This window comes from Cervus canadensis, chromosome 1, assembly GCF_019320065.1.
Source record: "Cervus canadensis isolate Bull #8, Minnesota chromosome 1, ASM1932006v1, whole genome shotgun sequence".
Lineage (NCBI taxonomy): Eukaryota > Metazoa > Chordata > Mammalia > Artiodactyla > Cervidae > Cervus > Cervus canadensis.
In genome coordinates this window covers 65,345,916-65,373,449 of record NC_057386.1, presented here as the reverse complement: position 1 = coordinate 65,373,449, position 27,534 = coordinate 65,345,916, and the positions used below count along the sequence as shown (strand labels likewise).

Genomic DNA, 27,534 nt, shown 5'->3' with positions numbered 1-27,534 from the left:
AAGAAAGAACATTCCCAAGCTTTATTATTGTGTGTTATATGGTAGAACCTCATTTACCCTCTCTGCTAGAATTTCGATGTAAATTTGTAGCTGCAATTCTTTATAGTACAAGGTCAATAAATATTGACACACAGCCATGAGGCAGAAAGGTCCTCTTTACATCAGCAGCCGACTGTCCTTCATGACTGGCCCACGAGGACGAGGCTGTTCTCCCGTTTTGCTGGTACTTGCTCTTTGGGGCATTGGCAGAACCTGAATTTTACATTCTGTACAGCCCAGCTGCCCTCCCCTGGTGGCTCACCATGAGCTTTCAAGTGATCACAGTTAGGCTCTGGTCTCATCCTCCTTTAAGGAGGTTTCCTATTTGGAGGATTAGAGGAAGTTTCTGAGAAGTTAAGATAATGGGGCAGGAGAAGATTTTCTGGGATAAAAGGCTTCTAAGGGCTCTGAGAATATGGAGGAGGGACGAGGGGGAAAGAGAAGGGAACCAGATTTTCTTGGTTTGGGTATTCATTTAAGATGAGGGTGACCTCGATTCATAAAGACTTTGCAACCCGATGCTTAATAGAATTGGGTTTTAATATTTATAGCATGTTATGTAAATGCTGCCCCTCCAAGTGCTTCCTTAAATCCTCTTAGCTTATAAATGACAGCTTTGATTTCTAAAAAAAACAAAACAAAAATCTTTTCATTTATCCAGCTTAAGAGTAGTAAACAATGGATGCTTAAAGCCCGCCTTTCATGCCAGGTCCCAAAGACTGAGACTTAGATTCTCAAGAGTTTATCGCCGTGCTTTTGAGCTGATTATGGCCATGCATAACTAAAGAGGGGGAAAGCTGATGCTACACTATTGGTGCAAAGGCAGCTCCTGGAATTGTGTGTAGCAAGCATGTCAGCTCAGCAGTGCTCCACAGGTAAGTTGAAAACTCAAAAACTACACACGTGATCCCTTTGGAATGATTGTTGTTGTTTAGTCTCTCGGTTGTGTCCAACTGTTTTGTGACTCCATGGAGTGTAGTCCACCAGGCTCCTCTGTCCCTGGGATTTCCCAAGCAAGAACACTCAAGTTGCCATTTCCTTCTCCAGAGGATCTTCCCTACCCAGGAATCGATTAATGCTACTATTTTTTCTTCTAGTAATCAAGATTGTTCAGTTCAGTTCAGTTGCTCAGTCGTGTCCAACTCTTTGCAACCCCATGAACTGCAGCACGCCAGGACTCCCTGTCCATCACCAACTCCCAGAGTCCACCCAAACCCATGTCCATTGAGTTGGTGATGCCATCCAACCATCTGTCAGCCGCTTCTCCTCCTGCCCTCAATCTTTCCCAGCATCAGGGTCTTTTCAAATGAGTCAGTTCTTCGAATCAGGTGGCCAAAGTATTGGAGTTTCAGTTTCAACATCAGGCCTTCCAATGAACACCCAGGACTGATCTCCTTTAGGATGGACTTGTTGGATCTCCTTGCAGTCCAAGGGACTCTCAGGAGTCTTCTCCAACACCACAGTTCAAAAGCATCAATTCTTCGGTGCTCAGCTTTCTTTATAGTCCAACTGTCACATCCATACATGACCACTGGAAAACCATAGCCTTGACTAGACGGACCTTTGTTGACAAAGTAACATCTCTGTTTTTTAATATGCTGTCTAGGTTGGTCATAACTTTTCTCCCAAAGAGTAAGTGTCTGTTAATTTCTTGGCTGCAATCACCATCTGCAGTGATTTTGGAGCCCCCAAAAATAAAGTCAGCCACTGTTTCCACTGTTTCCCCATCTATTTGCCATGAAATGATGGGACCAGATGCCATGATCTTAGTTTTCTGAATGTTGAGCTTTAAGCCAACTTTTTCACTATCTTTCACTTCCATCAAGAGGCTTTTTAGTTCTTCTTTACTTTCTGCCATAAGGGTGGTGCCATCTGCATATCTGAGGTTATTGATATTTCTCCCAGCAATCTTGATTCCAGCTTGTGCTTCTTCCAGCCCAGCGTTTCTCATGAGGTACTCTGCATTTAAGTTAAATAAGCAGGGTGACAATACTCCTTTTCCTATTTGGAACCAGTCTGTTGTTCTATGTCCAGTTCTAACTGTTGCTTCCTGACCTGCTACAGGTTTCTCAAGAGACAGGTCAGGTGGTCTGGTATTCCCATGTCTTTCAGAATTTTCCACAGTTTATTGTGATCCACACAGTCAAAGGCTTTGGCACAGTCAATAAAGCAGAAATAGATGTTTTTCTGGAACTCTCTTGCTTTTTCCATGATCCAGCGGATGTTGGCAGTTTGATCTCTGGTTCCTCTGCCTTTTCTAAAACCAGCTTGAACATCTGGAAGTTCACGGTTCATGTATTGCTGAAGCCTGGCTTAAAGAATTTTGAGCATTACTTTACTAGTGTGTGAGATGAGTGCAATTGTGTGGTAGTTTGAGCATTCTTTGGGATTGCCTTTCTTGGGGATTGGAATGAAAACTGAGCTTTTCCAGTCCTGTGGCCACTGCTGAGTTTTCCAAATTTGCTGGCATATTGAGTGCAGCACTTTCACAGCATCATCTTCCAGAATTTGAAATAGCTCAACTCGAATTCCATCACCTCCACTAGCTTTGTTCGTAGTGATGTGTCCTAAGGCCCACTTGACTTCACATTCCAGGATGTCTGGCTCTAGGTGAGTGATCACACCATCATAATTATCTGGGTTGTGAAGATCTTTTTTGTACAGTTCTTCTGTGTATTCTTGCCACCTCTTCTTAATATCTTCTGCTTCTGTTAGGTCCATACCATTTCTGTCCTTTTTTGTGCCCATTTGCATCAAATGTTCCCTTGGTATCTCCAATTTTCTTGAAGAGATCTGTAATCTTTCCCATTCTATTGTTTTCCTCTATTTCTTTGCACTGATCACTGAGGAAGGCTTTCTTATCTCTCCTTGCTATTCTTTGGAACTCTGCATTCAAATGGATTCAAATGGATAAAATCAAGATTGTTAGGGAATTCAAATTTTGTGTAAATGATTTTAGGTTAAATTTCTATTCTAGGACCCTGAGATTGCAGTCATGCAATGGGTGTGAGCTAATGGAACTATGTGTTTGGTGGTGGTGTCAGTCCTTTCCCCTTAATTGTTCTGGGTGACATCAGTTATTCTGTAATTTTTATTTTAAAAAATGTCCCCACTCACTGGGGCCTTCAGATCTCATGCAGAGAAGAGGGAGGAATTTAAAAACTTAAGCTCAACTTTGACAAATGTAAATTGCCAGGTCCTTGGAGGCTGTCATTTGCTCAGGAAATGTTTATTAAGTACCTTCTGTGCACCAGGCTCTTTACATTGCCCTGCAGTAATAAAGAAAAAGTCACAGCTTGTGTCCCAAGACATTATTATAAGTGCCGTGAGCTTGGGCTAGAGAACACAGGAAAACACAAGGATAGAAGCCATTTGTTCAGAAGCAGGGCAGCCCATGAGGAGGACTCTTCTCAAGGTAATTCGTCTACCAAGTGGTTGATGCTTACCTACTTCCTTTGCTTTATTTGGGCACAGAGAGCTTTTACATCTGGTCAGATGACACAGGGGTGTGTTGAATGAGGAGTCATAAGATTGGCATTGAGTTGGGAATGGAAGGGCCAGACGCAGTGCTCAGGCCACTCAGCGTCCTATCAGTGGGTTCTGACAGTGCGTTCAGATGTACTGTAGGGGCCTTGCTTAGAGTAAAGAAAACAGACAGAACTGATTTGGTAATATCTTTGTGCACTCATCTATCTAGCACACCCCTAAGAGCCAAGAAATTCATAAAAGTAATTCAAGCCTTTCTGCACAGATCATCCTTACAAGGGCTGTCCACACTTACATAGCAGGTCTGGAGATCTGGTTTCTAAGCTGAGTTGTGGGTTTTGAAGGCAGAAAAGGAGAAGAGGAAAGCATTTTTAAAGGAATGGCCCAGTAACAGTATGATAAAATGACAGCTAACACTTTTAAAGTGAGGAGAAAAGAAGATCGAATACTGGAAAAGAAAAGATGTGATCACTCAAAATTTATCACCATCTGTTTCATTTAGCATCAAGTGTGTTAGACTCATGGCAGGGGAGATATCTAAGCTTTCTAGAGTGTAAGATTGAAATCTGAAATTTTAAACTGTTTCCCTGGTAATTCTCATGCAAGCCTGTTTGAGTCTTTCTATGTTACAGACAGTATGGCAATCGATGACCCCTATTCTGCCTTTAGGGATTCCCAGGTGGCCCAGTGGTAAAGAATCCGCCTGCCAATGCCTGCAATTGCAGGAGAGTGGGTTTAGTCCCCTGGAGAAGGAAATGACAACCCGCTCCATCCCACGGACAGAGGAGCCTGGCAGGCTACAGTCTATAGGGTCGCAGAGAGTCGGACACGACTGAGCACAAGCACAATTCTGCCTTTAGGAAGACAAAGCAATGTGTACTCACTCCTAAAATACTCCCAGCCAAAATGTTTAAAATAAAACTTTGTTGCTTTAAGCATCAAATCCTCAGCTCTTGGAAAAACTTGACTCTTTAGAGGAGTCTGTTTCCTGAAAGATTGATGTTTTACTGCATGGGAAAATCACAGCACATAGAAAATAGTAATCTGTATTATGTAAAAAGTCACAGTTACTTTATAAGCAGTAAACTCTTACAGCAGTTTATAAATAATACTCTATGTATATTATTCAGTTATAAAATTTTGACTTCCAACTTGCCTGAAACATATCTGAACTTATGCAGCATTTTGTTTCTGCACCTCTCATTTGCTATTTATTATATTATTATTTAGTTTGCTAGATCATAAATAGAACCCATCTTCCTAGACAGAAAATGTGTTGTTTCTAGCTTCTTGTTCATAGGAAATCCCAGTAAAGGTTTATTGAATGACTAGTAATGAAGCAAGTTGTACTGAGCTTTCTAATTAATCCTATTTACGGACAGTGAACGTACTTTCTATTATCTTTTCCCTCTTTGTGATTACACACTAAAATCTTGATGGTATTTGAACTGCATCTGGTGATCAGGGTTGTCGGAACACTTGAATTGCTTCTTTCTGCCTTTGCTTTCCCCTTTCTGAATTAAAAGGCAGAATCAGCATGAGATTTTGAGGAATGTGAATAGGTTAGGGGCTTCAAATGCAGCTCTGAAGTGTGTTCTCGGGGCAGGCGTGTTCTTGCCTTGATGGGGTCACTACGGTGAGGCCGGGGGCCATTGGAGAGGCACGTATCGCAGCGTCGAGGGGAGACTCACCTGTGTTTGCTCTGTCGTTGGGCCCAGGTGACTGTGGAGGAGGTCATGACCACAACTGCCTACCTGGACCTTTTTCTGCGCAGCATCTCCGAGCCAGCACTGCTTGAGATCTTCCTCCGCTTTATCCTGTTGCACCAGCATGAGAATGTCCACATCTTGGATACGCTCACGAGCCGAATCAACACCCCATTCCGGGTAAGGAGAGTCCCAGTGGAAGGGAAGTTATGACTCAGGACAGAGTTCAGGAGAGTTTGCTTTTGGAATAAAACTATGAATATTCTCTTCTTTTTATTTCCCCTCCTTTTATTTTCCTTTCAGCCTTTACTTTTCTGTTTTGGAAGAGATGAACTAGATGGTTTGTTTTGCTGTCTGGAGCCCTTCTGTCTGGGAGGCAGAAGTTACTGCCTTTTCTAGACAGTTTTCTCAGTTTGTCTGGGTTGACACTTTCTTCTGTAGAACCTGCAGAATGTGCTTCTGAGGAGACAAGGAACAGCGGATGGGGCTGAAGCTCAAGTAAAGCCAAAGAACTGAAGTATATCAAGTCTGGGTATTAGAGATCATATTTCCGTCCATAAGTGTTTTGAAACGCAAGTCTGGGCATGTGTGAATTTAGGTAGTCATTCTTTAGTTTGGTGCTCTGATTAACTTTGAAAATCCTCTCATACCTTTAGTGTAATCCTTTGCAGCCCTCTCCCCATAGGCTGTCTCTGTTTAATTGCAATTATTGTTTTAAAAGCAAAGGTATATTGGAAGAAAATGAAAACATTAGTTTGCAAGGATCTGTATACCCTAATGGTTATATATAAGCAGCATTATTTGCAATTTGCAAACTGTCCAAGTTATGGAAGCAACCAAACTGTCCATCAACAAATGAATGGATAAAGAATATGTGGTAGGACTTCCCTGGTGGTCCAGGGGTTAAGAATCTGCCTTCCAGTGCAGGGGACACAGGTTCGATCCCTGGTTCAGGAAGATTCTACATGCACAGGACAACTAATTCCGTGCCTCACAACTGATGAACCCTAGGTGCTCTAGAGCCCATGCTCTGCAACAGGAGAAACCGATGCACTGGAACTAGAGAGTAACCCCAGCTAGAGGAAGCCCTTGCATGACAGTGAGTACCCAGTGTGGCCAAAAAAAAGGAAAAAAAGAAGAAAAAAAATAGGAAAAAAAAAGGGGGGAATGAAATTTTGCCATTTGCAAGAATTTGGATGGACTTGGAGGGCTTTATGCTAAAAGAAGCAAGTCAGACAGAGAAACACATGCTGTATAATACCACTTATATGTAGAATTTAGAAAATACAGCAAACTAGTAAGTAAAACAGACAAGAAGCTGACTCACAGCTGTAGATAACAAATGTGGTTACCAGTGGTGCGCTGGAACGCGTAGGGGACAAAGGGATATTATGAAGTCATGTGTGAAAGTTTTGAAAACTGTAAAGCACTATAGAATTTAAAGAATTTTTCATTCAATAAAAACAAATCAAAAGCCTCAAAAAAAGTTGATTTTTTGAAAAGATTGACAGAATTGACAAACTTTTAGCTAGACTACTAAGGAAGAAAGTAAGAAGAGTCAAATTAATAAAATCCAGGATGAAAGAAGGGATATTACTATTGACCTTACAGAACTAAAAAGGATTATAAGGGATACTGTGAACAACTATATGCTAAAATATTGGATAATTTAGATGAAACAGGCAAGTTCTAGAAAGATACAGTCTTCTGAGACTGATTCAAGAAGAAATCGAAACTGTATAAACAAGTAAGAATTCTTGTATTTCAAAGAATACCATCAAAAAACTGAAAAGACAGCTGATACAATAGGAAGAAATCTTTGCAAGTCGTGTCTCTGATAAGATACTTGTATGCAGAATAACAAACTCCTGGGACTCAATAATAAAAAGACAGATACAGGATACTGAGCATCTTGACAGTGACTTGCCCAGGTTACTATGGTGACATATAGAAAGGACTCAGAATGGGGAAAGGGGATGCTGAGTGGTAATCCTGGAAGAAAGAGATTTCCTAGGAAAGGTGATGCCTAGGAAAGGTGATGCCTAGGGTCAGTCCTGGAGAATAAGGAGGCTTTATCCTGTGGAAGAGACAGAGAAAGGCATTCTAGGCAGAGGACGGAATGTGCAGAGGTGTGGATTGAGTGGGATGAAGTGTGTTGCTTCTGCCTAACTGTAAGGGGTGACCTATCCTGAGTACAAGAGATGTTTCAGGGCACACCAAGTACAGCTCTTTCTCTGCAGAACCGTTGTGGATTTCATTGACTGGGTTGTAAACTGGTCCTGCCTAGGAGACAGACTAGCGCTTATTCTCCTGTACCAACAATAAGAGCCTCAATTACTGAAGTGGCTGGATAGAACAATAAATGCTTACTGCCCAAAGGGCACAGCGATTTTAGAATGCACCTTTGGGAACCTTCTCTGTTGGGCTCTTTATCCTTCCTTTTTAGAAATCAGAGATGGCAAGAATTCTTTTTTTTTTTTTAATGAAAAAAGTACTTAATGAAATACTTCAGGAAAGTATATCATCACCCCCTCAGCACTATGGGAAATGGAACTCAGGAAAATCTTTGCCCCAAAGCCAAGAAACAAATCAAAAGGAGTTGAGGTTTGGGGCTGGTGACTCGAGAGAGAGAGTTGGCCGGGGTATATGCAATTTTCTTTTAGCCCTGTCTTGTAAAAAATCAATGTCATATTTGAAAATAACTAGAAGGGTCTTCTCTGGCACTCCAGTGATTAAGACTCTGGGCTCCCAATGCTGGGGACCCAGGATCTGATCCCTGGTCAGGGAACTAGATCACACATGTTGCAACTAAGACTGTGCATGCCACAACTATTAATACAAGCTCCTGCATGCCGTAACAAAGACTCCTCTCAGCCAAATAGATAAATAAAATATTAGGAGAAGAAAATAGGAAAACAAACGACATAAGGAGATCGTGTGTATGTGTGTGTGTGTGTGTGTCGGGGAGGGGCATATTTATCTGGATCTTCTATGAGCATAGGCATTTTGTAGGAGAGTGATTCTGCATAGTGGCATAATCCCAGGGATAGATTGTTGAATCAAATCCTACAGGAGAACTGATAGTCTGAATACACATTCTGTCTGGCAGAAGCATCTTTAAAAAAAAAAAATTAAAACTACTTAAAAAATAAAGGCCGTTTTATTCTGTTATTCTGATTTATTTACCATCTTTGGGGTTACAAAGGTCCTTTCAGTGTCTCAAATAGAATGTGTGTTTGTTGCTTCCCAGCTTTGTGTGGTGTCCCTGGCCTTATTTAGAACTCTCATCGGTTTACATTGTGAAGATGTGATGTTACAACTAATTCTGAGGTGAGTTGCCACCTTTTGTTTCACTTAAAGAACAACCCTACACTATTGCTATTTTATTTTCCTTTGGTAATATGAGCTAAGTAAGGACCATGCTTCTAAGAAAGAAAATAATCAAGAAAATCAGCTTAACTAATGCATTATTGCCCAAGGTTAAAAGTATTTGGGGGGCGGGGGGGCAAAGGCATTATATTACACATGTGCTCCTGGAAAAAAATAAATAGAATGTTTGGAAACTTTCAGAAGTATTATGAAAGCTCTTCTGATCTGTAACTGAATGTCTTTCTCCCAAAGTACATTTTTTAGGGGGCTCATGTTATTGAAAACAACTCTTCTCAATATGAAATGCTGTTGGTGTATAGAAATTGTTCTATGAGTTTTGCTTTAGTAATGGTATGGCTACAGTGCTCACTGCCTGACTTGCGAGTATTTTTCAATTAAATTCGGTAAATATTTAATGAGCACTTCCTGTGTACAGTTCAGAAGGGCATGGGTGGAGGGACGAACGGAAAAGGACAGCCATGTACACAGGGCAGAAAAGGTCTGTCCTTCAGATATCCAGGGGGGAACTGTGTCGCGAAGGGGCTGGGATCCGAAGATGGGCATCCGGAGTCAAAGTGGACGCCAGCAGGATGACATCAGTTCGGTCGTCGGGCAGGAGACTCAGGAACACTGCCTCCTGCCTCAGCCCAGCCTGTCCTCCCAGGATCCCTGAGAGAAGCATCTGCTTTTGTGAAGGAAGAGGGTAGATGAAGGCCTGTGCTCCCACACTCCCCTCTGTGATCTGGACGCGATAAGGAAAGAGCCGACCAGCTCACTGGGTGCCTGCGTCACCTCCACCTTCCAGAGGTGGAAGGTGACCCCTGCTGCTGACCCCTGCTGGGACAGAGGGTGCTGAGAGGAGCCCTGGGCTGCCCTTGGTCCCCACTGTGGTTTAGACACGGTGTGAGCAGGATTACTGAGGAGCTGGCGTTCCCACCGAGCTGGCCCTGGAGAAGTTTCAGGGCATGGCCAAGCGTGGTCCTGGGAGCAGCGGCAGAGACGTCATCCAGGAACTCATGGAAACATGCATCCTTGGCGGTCTTCTCCCAGGCATGCTGAGTCAGGACCTGGTTGGGGGTGGGGCCCGGCAGCTGTGTTTCCCTCAGCTCCGGGGATTCTGACGCCGGGCTAGGTTTGAGAACTACTGGTTTGAGGAAGGTGCAGTATAGATGCGGCATCCTGCAAAAGGGAGCGATGGAAACACCACAGGGGGAGTCAATGGGTGGCCTGGTGATGGAGGCCTTGCAGAGTCACTGTTTTATAGGCGAATATCACCTATTAATTTTGGACTTTTGGAGGGTTTAGATCAGGCCATCAGTAACTAATCTTACGGCCTTAGCAAAGAACAGATCTTCTCATAAGTACATACCCTGGGTCGTGCAGGAGAGCATTAGTTTTCTGTCCTAAAAGGGTTATGTCTGCTTCGTATCAGATCTCTCCTGATGTGACAGAGTGCATTAGCAGCACCTGGATGAAATCCATCAGAGCAGCTTGTTAAAGCCTTTTTGTTTACTGCCAAAGCCAGACTTTGCTTCCAACAAGGGTAAATCCTGGTTATATTTAAACGTTAGGTTCTTGAATGCCACTTCTTGAACATCAGAGAAAGCAGCTGTCCTCTGCAGTGGGCCTGGAAGTCTGGCCCCACATCCCAGCCCTGGGTCACCGGGGAAGGCTGAGCCCAGGGGGTGGACGCTTCTGCCCAATGGCCATTGTCTACTCACAGGGTGGTGCTTGTGGTAAAAACTGTCCTCAGAGGTCGTATTCGTCAAAGCTTCTTTTGAGAGCCAGATCTGTGCCTTATGAAGGTGAAGGAGTCAGCTCGTGATTGAAATGCACGTCCACGTCAGTGCTTGGCATTTCCAGGGGAGTGAGGGCCTGCCATTGCCCAGAAAAGTGCATGGCTGCAGGTGCTGAATGGAGCCGTGGAGGAAGCGCTGGGTGCAGCCTCTGATCCCAGCACCCCCAGCCCGTTTCTTCTTTGTTTCCTTATTGAGGATGAGGAGGAGAATATAGTAGTAGTTGCCCTTTATTTACTACTTTCTGTATTTCCGATTCTGTCACATTGCCTGGGGATCTGAGAAGAATGAGTAGGGGACAGGTGTAGAGGTCAGCACACGGTAGACACACAGGAAACCTCTGCTTCCTATCTTTGTCACCTGAGCAGCCGATCCACCTCCCACCTCCCCATCCCCATTTAACAAGTACTTTTTCTGTTTTTTTAAACTTTTTGTTTTGTATTAGAGTATACCTGATTAACAATGTTGTGATAATTTCAGGCAGAGCAAGTCTTTTTAATTGTAGTCAAATACACTCAACATTCAAAAAACTAAGATCATGGCATCTGGTCCCATCACTTCTTGGCAGGTAGATGGGGAAACAATGGAAACAGTGAGAGACTTTACTTTCTTGGTCTCCAAAATCACTGCACATGGTGATTGCAGCCATGAAATTAAAAGGTGCTTGCTCCTTGAAAGAAAAGCTATGAAAGCAAAGACATTACTCTGCCAACAAAGGTCTGTCTAGTCAAGGCTCTAGTTTTTCCAGTAGTCATGTATGGATATGAAAGTTGGACTATAAAGAAAGCTGAGTGCTGAAAAATTGATGCTTTTGAACTGTGGTGTTGCAGAAGACTCTTGAGAGTCCCTTGGACTGCAAGGAGATCAAATCAGTCCATCCTAAAGGAAATCAGTCCTGAATAGTCATTGGAAAAACTGATGCTGAAGCTGAAGCTCCAGTACTTTGGCCACCTGATGTGAACAGCTGACTCCTTGGAAAAGACCCTGATGTTGGGAAAGACTGAAGGCAAGAGGAGAAGGGGACGACAGAGGATGAGATGGTTGGATGGCATCACCAACTCGATGGACATGAGTTTGAGTAAACTCCAGGAGTTGGTGATGGACAGGGAGGCCTGGCGTGCTGCAGTCTGTAGGGTTGCAAAGAGTCAGACACAGCTGAGCAACTGAATTGACTGAGTCAAATACACAGAACCTAGAATTTACCATCTTAACCGTATAGTTCAGTGATGTGCACTCACACTGTTGTGCAGCCACTGCCATCATCCGTCTCCAGAATTGTTCTCACCTCCCAAAGAAAGCCCTTCTGTGCCCCTTAAATCCTCACTCGTGGCCCCCCGCCCCAGCCCCTGGCAGCCACCGCCCTGCCTGCTGTTGCTCTGAACGCGCCCCTTCCAGGGGCCTCGTGTCAGTGGGCCCATGCAGTGTCTGTCTCTCTGCGCCTGGTTTATCTTACTTAGCACAGTGTCTTCAAGAGGCTTTCATGTTGTAGCAGGTGTCAGAATTTCCTTCCTTTTGAACACCGAGTAATATTCCATTATTTATACCACATGTCAGTGGACATTTTGACTTGCTTCCCATTTTAGCCGTAATGAATAACACTGCTATGGCCATAGATATACAGATATGTCTCTTCAAAACCCTGCTTTCTCCTCTTTTGTGTAGATACCCAGAAGTGAAGTTGCTGGATCATATTGGTCATTCTGTTTAATTTTTTTTTTTCTACAATGGCTGCACATTTTATAAGTCCACTAGCAGTGCTCAGGTTTCTAGTTTCTTCAGATCCTTGCCAATACTTATTATTTCTGTTAAACTAAAAACTTTTTTTAAGAAATTTATTTTATTTTTATTTATTTGGCTGCATTGAGTCTAAGCTGTGGCATACAGGCTTAGTTGCCCTGCGGCATGTGGGATCTTAGTTCTTTTACCAGGGATCAAACCCGAGTCCCCTGCACTGGAAGCAGATTCTTAATGACTGGACCACCAGGGAAGTCCCCTAAAAATGGTATTTTGACAATCAAGTAAAAATGACAGGCAGACTTAAAGAACCAGTTGGGGCTTTTAGAAGTTGAAACTTTAATTATTAAAATGAAAAACAGAGTGCTTAGTGTAAATAACATTTAAGACACAGATTAAGAATTAATGAGATTGAAGAAGTTACTACTAAGTTTGCAGCAGAAAGAGATAAGGAGATTTACAATTGTGAGAACAAGGCTGTGAACAATGGTGGCTGGAATGATAAGGTGTAATGAAAAGGTGTGTAGGTCCATCTAGTCAAAGCTAAGTCATGTATGGATGTGGGAGTTGGACCATAAAGAAAGCTGAGTGCCGAAGAATTGATGCTTTTGAAGTGTGGTGTTGGAGAAGGCTCTTTGAGAGTCTTGAACTGCAAGGAGATCAAACCAGTCACTTACTCCTAAAGGAAATAAGTCCTGAATTGGAAGAACTGATGCTGAAACTGAAGCTCCAATACTTTGGCCACCTGATGTGAAGAATTGACTCATTGGAAAAGACCCTGATGCTGGAAAAGACAGGGAAGCCTGGCGTGCTACAGTCCATGAGGTTGCAGAGAGTTGGACACAACTGAGCGACTGAACTGAACTGAGTCCCTCTTATCTTCAGTTCTGTTTTTCAAGGTTTCAGTTACCCATGGTCAACCATGGCTCAGAAATATTAAGTGGAAACTTCTGGAAATAAACAGTTCATAGGTTTTAAATTGTGTGCTGCTCTGAGTAGTGTGATGGAATCTCAGGCCTCCCCTCCCAGGATCCCCAGTTATTGACAAGAGTCTGCCCCTGATATCCAGCCATCGACATCCTCATGGCTCAGTGATCCAGGATCACCTTAAGTACATGTGCATCCTTTGTCTTATGTCACAAGGTCAGTAGCGGCCTGAGTGTCTGTCACAAGGCTGACATCATTCACCTCATTTCACACCATCATGTAGGCATTTCATCTTCTCAGGTCATCACAAGAAGGGTGAGTATAGCACACTGGGATACTTTGAGAGACAGACTACATTCACGTAACTTTCACTACGGTACATTGTTACAATTGTTATATTTTATCACCAGATACTCCAAAAATGGATCCATGAGCTAAAACGTTGTGTATTCTAGGGTGAAAACTGAATAGGCTAGACCATATTATCACTAGATAAATGAGCTGGATATGATTTTTTTGTCATTCTGCAGTACCATTTTGTAAATTAAAATATTGATGTTATCATGTCTGTCCATTTTCTAACACTGAAACTTTTCTAAAGTTGGGAAAAATTAGCTATTACTAGCTGTTGTTGTTATTCTCTTACTGAGCCTAATCTATAAGTTAAACTTTATCATAGATTTGTATGTATAGAAAAAAGCATAGTATTTATAGGGTTCAGTACTATCCACGGTTTCAGGCATCCCTGAGGGTCTTGGAATGTATCTCCTTCAGATAAGAGGGGCTTACCGTAATGAAAACAGTCTTTTCTGACTTAAAATCTGTACCAAAAGCAAAGACAATGGAAAATCCTCATTTTTCTAGCCATTTAAACTTTAAGGGACCTATATTTGTAACCTGTCCTTTTTTGTTGTTGCTGCTGTACTCATTTGAATGTACCTGACAGACTTGCAGATCTGAGAGGCAATAGAGCAGTAACGATTATGTGACTTCAGTGAAGTTACTTGTTACATGATAAAACTACATCAATTTCTGTTGCAACCCAAACACTCTTAATTATTGACATTTCAAAGTGATAATCCATTTGAAACTGATTTTTTTTTCCTTAACAAGATATCAGAATAGTAAGCTGGGTAAGGTACACCTAGAGAGGCTATTTAGGGGCACAGAAAATGTAAGAGAAATTGTCTACCTCACAGGTGTGACCTGTGATGGGCACAGGCAGGCAGGGCCTGCTGACGGGCTGTCACCTGACAGATTACCCACGTGCTCGTGACCCTTCCCCGTTTAGGTACCGCTGAGTGGCTTAGTACCCTGCATGCCATTTCTGAATGTTCTGGTTGGGGTTTTTCTTTCTCAAGTACGGCCCTTTGTCAGGTTTATGAACTGCATCACCTTTTGTGTTCAGGTAGAGACTATTTTGCTCAAAGAGAAGCTGTCTGTTCACTTCAGGGACATTCCCACCTTACGAGAGCATTAGGTTTCTGGGGGGGAGAAGGCAGTGGCACCCCACTCCAGTGTTCTTGCCTGGAAAATCCCATGGATGGAGGAACCTGCAGTCCATGGGGTCCATGGGGTCACTGGGAGTCAGACACGACTGAGTGACTTCCCTTTCCCTTTTCACTTTCATGCATTGGAGAAGGAAATGGCAACCCACTCCAGTGTTCCTGCCTGGAGAATCCCAGGGATGGCAGAGCCTGGTGGGCTGCTGTCTGTGGGGTCGCACAGAGTCGGACACGACTGAAGCGACTTAGCAGCAGCAGCAGGTTTCTGGAGGAGAGGGGAAAAGAAGCCAACCTAGGTACGATGAATAGGAGAAATACGGCCAAAACGTCTTTGAAAAACAAAGGAGCTTCTTGAAATTGACTCATATTGCTTTTAAGATTTTTGCCTGTTGGTGCATACTGAGGTTGTCATCATCTCCTAAGAAGCATCTTGCTTACTTCATCATACCTGACTGCTTTGTTTGTTTTTATTGTCAGTGTAGCAGCAAGCTGTGTATATGCTCTGTTATTGATCGGTTGTCACTGAATTGTTTCAGAAGTGATGATGATTTATTTTATTGAGTGATATCCAATAACATAGAACATGGACCCAGGGTTGCAGAGGGCTAGGGAGATAATGAAAAAAGGGAGGACAATGTAGGAAATATTTTTTTTTCCTGCTGTATTGGGATGGCTTTGAGTAACCTGAGCCTCTAAAGCCATTTGTTAATTTCTGATTATGTAATATTTACTGCTTCCTGAACTTAAATAAAATCCCACCCCAGGCAAATATAGTTGAAATGAAAAGATAGTTTGAGGACAGACATCTGTATTAAATTTCCTAAGTGATTTTTCTGCTGTCATCAGCCACTTAATCTTGATGGTTGATGTTTGGGGAACATCTGACTTCATTCTGTTTCTAATCTTTCTCTGTAAAAGAGGGAAGATGGGAGTCAGTGTGTAGTTCCCCCACTCTCTCTCTGGGATAATCCTTCATTATAAAAGCACAGTAGTAGAAGTCCTGCTTTAAATGCAGAGGTGTTATTCATTTAGGTTGGCTCTCCAGTTTCTAATTGTATAGAACCCTCTCCTTCAACTACTCGGGGATCCCTTTATTTTATTTACTCAGAAGAAAATTCTTAGTTTCTACTGAAAGTGTGTATTTGTAAACTTGCAAATTCCCAATCACTATTTATTCTAATATAATTCCAAGCTACCCACTGGTGATATTTGATAAATAGCTTTATTAGGTTTGATCCACTGTTCCTTTTTTTTTTTTTAGTTCTTCAAATAAAGAGTAGAAATCTGTGTATATCAACTTAAGTCATGAAATATGCTTGGTTTGAGCTGTAAGCAGTCATCAAGTTCCTGCAGTATATAAAAGCATCGAAGCAGGTTGTTTCTTAAATAATTAATGATGAGAATAAGGATACAATATAAATTCTGTATAATGTGAATTTCCCCGGGCCTCTCTCGCCTGTGACGGCAGAAGAGTTCGCATCAGCAGCCACAGGACAGGTTTCCCTGGCTCTTATCACCCCCCTGCCCCTTGTCCAAGACCACGGCCCCCCGTGAAGCATCAACTATCACTTCTGTGGGAGCCCAAGGGTGGGGTCTTACATGGGCTCATGCACAAGTCTGGGCCCCAGTGCAGTTGCCACAGGAGCGTCTCTGCTGAGCCCTTGACTGGTGCTGCCTCCCCTGCCATGTCCCCGCCCCTGAGAGGGCTCGGGGGTTGTGGAGGGCAGGGCTGGACCAGCATGGCCTCCCCGTGTGTCCTTGGGGCCAGAACTGTGCAGGCCAGAGAAGGTGCCTCTCCTTTGCATCACGCTCGGTCCACAAAGCCTCTCCTCTCACAGAGATCCTCATGAAAAGAGCGCTTTCATTTTCTGCCTGTAGGATCTGTTTCCTCTCCAGTAAGACTCAGGCACACGTCCCCAAAGCTGGGCTAAGGATGAGGATAGACGTGGCCCGTTTCCCGCACTGCCTTCTCCTGTCTTTCCTGTTTGTTCTTAGACCCTTTGAGTTTCATGCACCTGAACTTGCAAATAAATACTGCTGCTTCAGACATGTGGGGTGTGTCTGGATCTTAGTGATGGGGGTTTGGGCTCAGGTGTCTGTGTGTGTTGTATGCCTATGAGTGTGGGGAGGGGAGACTGGGTCTCCCTTACTTGGAAATCTAGCTAGGTTTGGGTTGCATGAGGCATAATTTGATTTACTGATTAAAGGTAGTAGCACTAGTGGTAGAGAACCCACCTACTAGTGCAGGAAACATAAGAGACATGGGTTTGATCTCTGGTTCAGGAAGATCCCCTGGAGGAGGGCATGGCAACCCACTCCAGTGTTCTTGCCTGGAGAATCCCATGGACAGAGGAGCCTGGCTACAGTCCATAGGGTCACAAAGAGTCAGACACGACTGAAGTGACTTAGCACAATTTAAGTATTTGTTTATATATATTTATTTGTATTTATGTTACTTATTTAATTGCCTGTGGCATGTGGGATCTAGTTCCCCGACCAAAGAACGAATCCAGGCCCCCTGCATTGGGAACCTGGAGTCTTCGCCACTGGACCACTAGGGAAGTCCTTGACTTGTTTCTTGAGAACTGAAGGTTCAGTGGCAAGTTTGTCATCTCATACCATGAACATTATATAAAGACCAAAGTGTAACTTGCTATGAAGAGAATGACATCTCTTTTCCTCCTTGACTCAGGCGCTTGCAGCAGGTCAGTCATTAATGCAAACATAGGTTTTCCTCCTGTGGATCCGCAGGGGCTGTGGGAGACAGCTCAATGTTTACTGGCCTCGGGACATACCCTGGCAGTTGTACTTTTATCTTTTTCACTGAATTCTTAATCATCGCTTGTTTTCCTCTGTACTGCCTCCCTCTTGAAAGCTTAACACAGAAACAAAAACTTGCAGGTTTATTGAAGATTGTGGTTGTCCGCCTCAGGGCTTGGGGTCTCTGGAATTGGCTCCCGCACAAACGTGGGGCACTCGGCTCTGGCCGTGAGGCTTCCACCCCGTTTGTTGCATCTTTGTTTAAACAAACAGTGTGGTCTTTCTCCCTGTTAGGAGAGGAAGCAGCTGAAACGCACTTCATTCCAGCCTCGCGGCCTGCCAGTGTGCTCCGGGTGTGTCAGAAATGACTGCCCACTTTTTCCTGTTTCCGGCTGTGTGATGATCCCGAGATGCTTTGTCCCCCACTCCCAGAAGTGTCTGGTGTGAGACAGGGCCCAGTGCTCCATGGTGAGCCCTGGGCCACTGTGCTGTTGTGGTTCATACGAAGAAATGTATGTTTGATCTTTATCCTTTTTCTTCTGAGCCCCTGCTATCCGGGGAGAGGAGAAGGTTGAATTAAGTACGAATTCAGTTAGCCATGACCATAGTGAAACCTCCATAAAGCCCCACAACGGCTGGGTGTGGAGAGCCTCCTGTTGGTGGAGGTGCTGGGAGAGAGGTGGCCGGGAGATGACCATACCTCCATACCCTCCGCCACCCCTGACCCCCTGCATCTCTCCATCCGACTGTTCATGAGTTACATCCTTCCCTAACAAACCAGTGACCTAGTAAGTAATATGTCTCTGAGTTCTTTATTTACAAAGCAGAAACAGACTCACAGGTTTAGAGAACGAACGTAGGTGGTGAGGGGAAGGGACAGTTAGGGAGTTTGGGATGGATAGGCACACATCGCTGTGTTTTAAGGCTGACCAGCAGGGACCTGCTGTATATAGCCCAGGGCACTATGCTGAGTGCTTCGGAGCTGCCTGGATGGGAGGGGGTTGGGGGAGAGTGGACACGTGCGTATATATGGCCGAGTGCCTTTGCTGTCCACTTGAAACTGTCGCAACATTGTTAACTGGCTGTGCTCCAGTATAAAATGAATAAGTTGAAAAAAAGCCTCTGAGTTCTGTGCACTGCTCTAGCAAACTGATCAAACCAAGAGGGGGTTGTTGGAACCTCAGGAGCACAGGTGGCAGCCTGGACTTGTGACTGGCATCTGAAGTGTGTGTGTGTGTGTGTGTGTATCTGAAGTGTGTGTGTGTGTGTGTGTGTGTGTGTTGGGAAGTCTTGTAGGACCGAACCCTCACCCCGTGGGCGCCCCTGCCATCTCCAAACAGACAGTGTCAGACTTGAGTTGAACCGAAGGACACCTTCAGTCTGGAGCACTGCGTGCTTGGTGGTATGGGGACACCCCCCACCCTTACACCCCCTTCAGAACTGGTGCCAGAACACTGCAGCACAAGATATTCTCATGGCCCCACGGGAGAACACGAGAGGAGGCTGGTGCTCTGACAGGGGCTTTGCCTTCTTGTGCAGCTGCTGTGCTTCGGGGCCCACTCTGAGCACTGACCGTGGGATCATGAGGCAGAACGCCTGAAGGAGGTGCTGCTTCCGGTAGCACATCATGTCGAGAAGGCAGACACCAAAATAACTGTGATTCTGAGAGCAGTGCCTTAGCAGAGGGCCATGAGCGTAGTGGAGGGAGAGGGTATCTCCAGTTTTGGAGTAGGAAGCCCGGATGCCTTCCTGGAGAAAGTGGCACTGAAGTTGGAGTTTGCAAGATGACAAGGCATGTGTCTGGCGGGAGGGGGCAGCATACTGCAGGGGAGGTTATAGCAAGGGTAAAGGCCCAGGGCACAGAGGGATCGCACATCGATGAAGAGACGGGAAGCTTGGGGATGTTAACCTGTGAAGGCCCTTAAATCTGCTGTCAGAAAAAAGAAGCCCTTGACAAGTTTTAAGCTCGGGAGTGAGGCTGGTAGAGGGCTGGAGTGAAAGTGCAGAAAGGATGAGCTCCCCTGATCACAGGAATGGACCTGCAGACTCTGAACGCGGCCCTTCTTGTCTTCCAGGTATCTGATCCCTTGCAATCACATGATGCTGAGTCAGAGGTGGGCTGTGAAGGAGAGAGACTGTTACTCTGTGTCTGCGGCCAAGCTGCTCGCCCTGACCCCCGTCTGTTGCTCCAGCGGGATCACCCTGACGCTTGGGAACCAGGAGAGGGATTATATTCTCTGGTCAAAGTGCACGCGTGATAGCCCAGGTAGGGGTGTTGCTGACCTGCATCCCTGACCCTTGAAGCAATACAAATTGACAAGAGGCCAGGGGAGGAATTCAGGCAGGGCTTTCCCGGGCCTCTTGCTGCAGCCCAAGAATAAGAAGCAGATGCCTTTGCTTGCTCCCCAAGCCGGGGGCCAGGCTGGTCCCTTAAGTGGGGTGAGGGTGGGGGTGAACCGGTAGGTGGGGTCAGAGGGCTGGCTTAGGTGGTCTGCCGACCCCCGGAGGCTGCCGGTGCTGGGACCATGCTCAGTGCCCTGTTGCTTCTGGCACCGCAGGAGTGGCGGTCCAGCTTTGGCCTTTTTGTATGCTGTTTTTCATCATTTGCCCCATCTGTGCATGCATGCGGTTATTTTTAGTTCCTCATAGCTTCTTTGTATTCTGTTGCTGGAGGGGAGGAGGAGATGCATGTCCAGGTGTAAGCACTGAAGCACAGGGTCCCGCGTCCCAGCCTCCCAGGCAGCCCTCTCTGGTGATAATCTTTACAAACAGGAGGATACCAGATGCCACCTCTCCTGGATGTGTGTCTCTCTTGGCAGACAGGGAGCGCTGCACTGAGTCCTGCCTCTTTTGTGACTGACTAGCTCGGGGTCCTTTTCTGCGTCTTGAAGTTGTAATAAGGATTCACTGACACGCCCAGCTCTCACCTGGTCAGTGTCCCCAGACCTCAGTTCTCACTAGGCTTCCTAGCAGCCTCCTCAGTGTACAAGCATGAGATGTGTGGTATTCGCACGTCTTTTTAAACAAAATGGGGCCGGGGGTTGGAGTTGGCTATAGCTAAGGTAGAGTTAGCCCTTATTTTAGATAATGAAGAGGCTTGAACGAAGTAAGGAGAGAGGTTGACGTGAGATGACCTTGACTTGGGGAGGTAATGAGTAGGACTTGTTGCTTGACTTGTGTCTCTGCCACTGGCTCTCGGGTGATCTTTGTCTCTGAGCCTCAATTTCATCATCCTGTAAATGGAGAAAACAGTGTCTCCACATAGGCTTGTTGTGAGGATTAAATTCGACAGCACCGATAAAGCGCCTGCTGGGTGGTGGATGTTTTAAGAAATGGTAGAATTTATGTTTGCCCTTGTGAGAGTCCATTTTTCTCCTAAAGGAAATGTAAACTTCAATGCAGATGTTTGCATAGCTATTTCAGTTACATGGTTGAGAGCTTTTTAACATCAGAGGTAGTCAGTGTATCATTCTTAGGGTAAAGGGGCTGTTTTGGTAGTGAATATGAAAATTTATCACAAGACACTACTTGGAACATAAAACTCCCAGTAATTCTCAGGATGGCAGAATGAATTAACAGGCTTTTCGAAAAAACCCAGGGTTTTCTAGAGAAAATCTGTTTTCCAAGTTCACGGATTATATAGGCTTTCTACTTTAGAGTCAAAGCAAAAATCTTTTTAATTCTGACCTGCTCTATGGCAGGTGCCATATTGGAAGTATTACTTCACCTAATCCTCCCCCCCAGCTTGAGAGTTTGCCGTCATTAGCTCCAATTTCTCAAAGACTGACACCAGTTAACAGACCTCCGCTGGCAGTGGCCAGGTTGGTTTTCTGTCTTCTGTCTTCTGTCAGGGTAGAGTTTCTGTTTTTATTTTTTCTTCCTAAAAATGTAACCATTTTTTTTGTTCTTTGAGAATCATGATCAGAAACCTTTAGAACCACAGTGGCTTGGGGGGACAGGGCCTGGGCAGCCCTGCAGAGCTGCACCCCGTTCTGACTCGTGTGTCTCCTGGGGCAGGGCCCACGGAGCCACCACTACCCGAGGCATTCGCGCCATCGGCCTGCATCGTGGAGTACGGCAAAGCCCTGGACATCAGCTACCTGCAGTACCTCTGGGAGGCCCACACCAACATCCTCCGCTGCATGCGGGACTGCCGCGTGTGGTCCGCCCTGTACGACGGAGACTCCCCTGACCCCGAGGCATTCTGCCTGGGCCCGCCGGAGGAGAGGCCCCCCGGCGCCACCTCCCCTGTGCTCCGGCTTCTGCAGCAGGTCCCTGGGGCGACCCGGAAGGAGAAGAGCCACACAGAGCTGGAGTGGGATGACAGCTACGACACCGGGATCTCCTCGGGGACCGGCGGGGGCTCCCCCGGGCCGTATGAGGATGCTGAGAACGCCAGTCCCCCGGCCCCCGTGGACCCCCCCAAACACATCCAGGAGATGAAGAAGAACGCCATCCTGCTCTTCAAAGGGGCCTACATCGAAGAATCTGACTTCCAGGACGATGTGATGGTGTACAGGCTGTGTGCTGAGAAGGATGCTGAAGACGCCCATGGTTCACAGGAGGACTCCATGGGGCCCCCAGCCCAGACCCAGATCCAGGGTGCCCCCCTGAACAACGGCCCTCTGCCTGGCCCTGAACCAGAGACGGATTCGGAGGAGGAACATAGCAGGGACGATTCGGACATGCCCCACAGTGTGTCCAGGGACCCAGAACCAGAGAACGAGGCCGAGGTCACCCCAGAGCCAACCCCTGAGTTAGCAGCCCCCAGCCCCGAGGTGGAGCCTGGTGCCCAGCCAACAGCGGCTAGCCCCGAGGGTGAAGATTTCATGGCCCAGTACGACCAGATCATTAAAGAGCTGGGTTCCAGCACCGAGGGCCTGATGGAGCAGGATCTCTCCTCACCAGATGCCTTGCTGGTCACAAAGGAGCCGGAGGGGGAGAAAGACGGGAGCCAAGGGGAAGAGGAGGAGGAGGGGAAGGACCCAGAGGAGGAGGACGATGACTTTGACTCTTTCATAGCTGAGGCGCCCCCCACAGAGACCCCGCCATCCCCATTCAGAGTGCGAGACGAAGCTGCCTTTGCCAGTCACCGTCCTGCAAGGATGCAGAGCACCCCGTTTACAGGTGACGCCCTCAGATTGCTTTGTGGTTTCTGCTTTTGAAAGTACTTGTACGTATTGCATCAGAGGAGTGAGGTAGGTGCAGGTAAGGGGCATTCTCAGTTTACCTACCAGAGGGGTGGAAGTATTTTTGTAAGGAGCAGGGAGGAGTGGTTTCATTTTTATCTTATTTTATCATCTTGCAATGATTGTCTTTTCCCCCGCCTGCTCCCCCAAGCAAATTGGAGGTTATATTTTGCCATTAAGTAACTTCTATTGAGAGGCCAACAGGACTCACTAAACCCCACAAGAAGTCTGGTCTCATTATTTAATAGCCTCATTTCTTCTTTTTTGGTGTTCAGTCACTAAGTTGTGCCTGACTCTTTGCGACTTCATGGACTGGAGCACACCAGGCTTCACTGTCCTTCACCATCTCCTGGAATTTGCTCAGACTCATGTCCATTGAGTCAGTGATGCCATTCTACCATATCATCTTCTGTTATCCCCTTCTCCTCCTCTAGTCTTAATTTATTTTTCTCCTTAGCATTTGTTTTTATATGTTTTATACGTTAATTGTTTTAAAAAACAATTCCGATTTCCTCCACTGGCTCGTGTGCTCCATGAGGGCACAGTTGTTGGCATGGTCTCTGCTCTGTGCCTGGTTCTGAGCAGTGGACAGAGCATACAGTAGGTGCTCAGAATACCCCTTGAATCAGTGAGGCTATATAAAGACAGTACAGGCCATTGGAGTTAGTCATGCCTTTGCCTGGGAACTCATTTCAATTAATCACAAAATCTTCATCCAAAAATGAGTAGAGCAGATCCACATAAACTCATCACTCTAATAAAAGAATGGGTGTGTTCCAGTGGTATACCCCTAACAGTGGGTAGAAATCATGGAAGAGGCAAAGGGCTAGGATAGGGTATCAGGTAAGTGGCTTGAGGTGAGGAATTATGGTAGAATTATTATTATTAAATTATTAGCCAAGTAAATTTATTACCAAAGTCCAATTTGGCTGCTCACTGATTGAAAGCTAATACTTGAGAGACACGTGTTGGTAGGAAAAGAAAGACTGCTTTATTCAGGAGGCTGGCAACCTGGGGAGAAGGTGGACTCATGTCCAAAAGCCAACTCCCCACTGCTGATTGGGGGCAAGAGCTTTTAAAGGGGAGCTTCGGGTGTGCATAGGCGGAGGGAGGGGACCACATGCAGAACAGGCATTGTCAGCTCTGACCGTCATCTTGAAATTAGTCTTGCAGTACTCTGACTAACATCATCTTGGTTGTTTGCAGAATCTCCAGTTCCAGGGTTGGTTTGTTCCTATTACTTTGGGGCCAGTTCTCAGAATTCTGGCAGCTTAGGTCATGGCCAGAGTCTGGTCATCATGTAGTTAACTTTTTCTATCTGGTGGGGGTTTGAAAAACATCTGCAAAACAGCTCACAGGACATCACTTAGACTTTTATCTATAGCCTTTGAAGAGGAACTAGAGGTCCTTGATTTTGTTTAACGGCTAAAGTGTTATTATTTTGTCTTGCTTGACTATTTTCCTTTGCTTTTGTAGTTTTCTGATTAAATTTTTTCTTTGGCTAAAGTTTTCTCTGCAGACAAGAGGCAGGCAGGAGACATGAGGGAGGTCTGTCCTGGGAAGGCCCCACAGGGTCCTTCCCCCTTACAGTCTGAATCTGGAAATCATGGCACAGAGGGAGTTTCCCTGGGCTTGGGGGCAGCTGAGGTGGGACGCCTGAAAGGTGTTCAGTGAGAGGAGAGGGTCCTGAAGGAGCCAGCATCCCAGAGGAACAGACCGGCCTTGCATCAGGCCTGTGGGGACTCCTGACTTGGGCACTTCAGCCACATGGCCTTGGTGTCCTAACCCTGGGACAGCCAAATGTGATCCTGGGGGTGGAGGATGGGCCGCGTCATTACTGTCACCACAGGCAGCCCCCAGCAGCCTCAGCTGAGGCTCGTCCTTCCCCGGCCAGGAAGGGACGGCTTGGTGGGGAAAGACCACGCCCCCTTCCCACCTGCTTGGATCACTCATCACCCATGAAGTCACAGCATCTTCGGGTGCAACCAGTTGGCTGACATGATCTCAGCGCGCTCTTCCACCTCCTCCAACATTTCTTCATCTATTTACTGATGACTGAAAATTTGTTTAAACAGGTAGAAGGCTTTTAATTGCACAATTACAAGGCTTGAAGTTCTAGCTGAGATAACATTTCAGTGTAAATGGGTTTTAATTAAAACTCAATCAATCAATCATAAGTAAAAAGGATTAGACAGTCTGGCTTGTCCCAGTTGATGAGGGGAGGGTGGGGAGCATGAGGGCGCTGGCCTACCACAGGCGGAGGCAGAGTTTGGTGGGAGGAAGGACAGAGCTAACACCAGCTCTGCCCGCCAGGTACCACATCTGCTCTCACTCAGCAGGACTTCCAAGTTTGTATGCTGTGTTCTCCAGGACAGCAGGACTACCCACTGCTAGTGAAGATTGTTCTTCAGAATACTGGCCTTCTTATAGAGGAGCTTCATCCCTGGGCACTAAGTAAATTGAGGAAGCAAAGTATTGTTGTTCAGTTGCTCAGTTATGTTCGACTCTTTGCAACCCCATGGACTGCAACACGCCAGGCTTCCCTGTCCATCACCATCACTTGGAGCTTGCTCAAACTCATGTCCATTGAATTGATGATATCGCCATCTAACCATCTCTTCCTCTGTCATCCCCTTCTCCTCCTTCCTTCAATCTTTCCCAGCATCAGGGTCTTTTCAAATGAGTCAGCTCTTTGAATCAGGTGGCCGAAGAATTGGAGTTTCAGCTTCAGCCTCAGTCCTTCCAAAGAATATTCAGGACTGATTTCCTTTAGGATTGACTGGTTTGATCTCCTTGTAGTTCAAGGACTCTCAAGAGTCTCTTCCAGCACCATAGTTAGAAAGCATCAATTCTTCAGCACTCAGCCTTCTTTATGGTCCAACTCTCACATCCATAGATGACTACTGGAAAATCCACAGCTTTGGCTAGACAGACATTTGTTGGCAAGTAGTGTCTCTGATTTTAACATACTATCTGGGATGTCATAGCTTTTCTTCCAAGGAGCGAGCATCTTTTGATTTCATGGCTGTAGTCACTGACTGCAGTGATTTTGGAGTCCAAAAAAATAAAGTGTGTCACTGTTGCCATTGTTTCTCCATCTATTTGCCATGAAGTGATGGGACCAGATGCCATTAGTTTTTAGAATATTGAGTTTTAAGCCAGCTTTTTCACTCTCCTCTTTCACTTTCATCAAGACACTCTAATTCCTCTTTGCTTTCTGCCATAGGGGTAGTGCCATCTGTGTATCTGATTATTGATATTTCTCCCGATAATCTTGATTCCAACTAGTGCTTCATCCAGCCTGACATTTCTCATGATGTACTCTGTATTGAAGTTAAATAAGCAGGGTGACAATACACAGCCTTGACATACTCCTTTCCCAATTTTGAACCAGTCCATTGTTCCATGTCCAGTTCTAACTGTTGCTTCTTGAGCTGCACATAGGTTTCTCAGGAGGCAGGTAAGCTGGTCTGGTATTCCCATCTCTTGAAGAATTTCCCACAGTTTGTTGTGATCCACACAGTTAACTTAGGGCAAAAAAAAAAAAAAAATCTAATACATCACCTATTAAATAATACCAATATTTTGAATATGGTACACCTGAAAATCAACAAACCATAATCTGAGATTTGGATACATATAGGTAATTTTAACTGAAACCTTGTCTGTTTCCCCCTTTCAACCTTGTACAGCTTCTTTTCTCTCCCCATGTATGTGAACTTTGTCATGTCCAAACTTCTGAGTTTGTTCTGCAGCATTTGGTTTAACTTCCCTCTCTCCATGGAGGGCTTCCCTGGTGACTCAGTGGTAAAGAATCTGCCTGCAATACGGAGCTGCAGGTGATACGGGTTCAATCCCTGGGTTGGGAGGATCTCCTGGAGGAGGAAATGACAGCTCACTCCAGTTTTCTTGCCTGGAGAATCCCGCGGACAGAGGAGACTGGAGAGCTACAGCCTATGGGGTCGCAAAGAGTTGGACACAACTGAAGTGACTTACCATGCACTCTCCATGGAATCCTAATTTCTGCAGAAATGAATTTACTACTCAACAAAATCAGAGCATTCCATTTCATTATCTAATTTATTTTATTTATTCATGCATTCAGCAATCTTTCATCAATCCCCTGATACTCTGTGCTAAATACTAAGGACACAGAAATGAAGGGAACTGTAGACTTTCAGAGGTGACATCAACAAAGAACTGTATGCTCTTCATGAGAAATGTATTATTAGTCATAGTGTCCAAATCCTATGGGGGCCCAGTGCGGGCAGTTGGAAAGGCTTCACAGAGAGGGGCCATAGAGGACAGAAGGTTCTGGGTAAAAGCAGCTGAGAACGGCAGTCAGGCAGGGGAAACAACAGGTGAAGAGAAGGGGCCTGCCACCACCCGGGGGTGACAGGGCCTGGATATCGGGAGTAGAGAGGAAGCCACAAGATTGGTGTACGCTGACGCAGGGAGCCCTCAGGCCACGCTGAGGAGTGGGGGCTTGTGCTCCAGGCCCTGAAGACTGCCCGTCAGAGTGGGTGAGTGGTGTGACCAGATTCCTGTTTGGAAAGGCCAGTCTTGAAGACTGTGGGGAGAGCATTGGAGTGAGGAGAGGCTGGTGCCAGGAAGATCCAAGTAAGAGGCTTGTCATTGTATCTGGATTCAGAATGCAGGAGTGATAGTGTCTGCAGGAACATTTTCACAGCTGTGGTCACATGATGAGCGGAGATGCTTACACAGAGATGTTCATTGAAGCATTACTTATAACAGAAGTCACCTAAGCGTCTGCCAGTAGGGGACTGTTTTGCTCATGTAACACCCATGGCAACCGGATGTCTTGTGAATGAACAAGATGGCTCTGTGCATGGTGATACGGCACAGTCTCTGTGGGAGACACTGTAGTGCAAAAACGAGAGGCTGAACAGTGTGTAGACAGTATTGTCATTTTATCATTTATTTCAAAAAACTACCAGGAGGTAGACAGACACACACACATACACTCACTCACCCTGGGGAGCAAGGCAGTGTGTTCGTTAAG

General features: G+C 45.6%; 1 protein-coding gene across 4 annotated transcripts in view; it reads left to right on the top strand.

The window, feature by feature from the left end:
* FHIP1A (FHF complex subunit HOOK interacting protein 1A) overlaps positions 1-27,534 on the top strand; it is a 288,999-nt gene that overhangs the window by 250,546 nt on the left and 10,919 nt on the right. For all 4 annotated transcript variants that reach the window (XM_043484596.1, XM_043484579.1, XM_043484588.1 and 1 more), the window contains 4 exons: positions 5,244-5,411; positions 8,482-8,561; positions 19,398-19,588; positions 21,340-22,449. In XM_043484596.1, the coding sequence (XP_043340531.1) occupies positions 5,244-5,411; positions 8,482-8,561; positions 19,398-19,588; positions 21,340-22,449 (1,549 nt within the window). The remainder of the gene's footprint in view (positions 1-5,243; positions 5,412-8,481; positions 8,562-19,397; positions 19,589-21,339; positions 22,450-27,534) is intronic.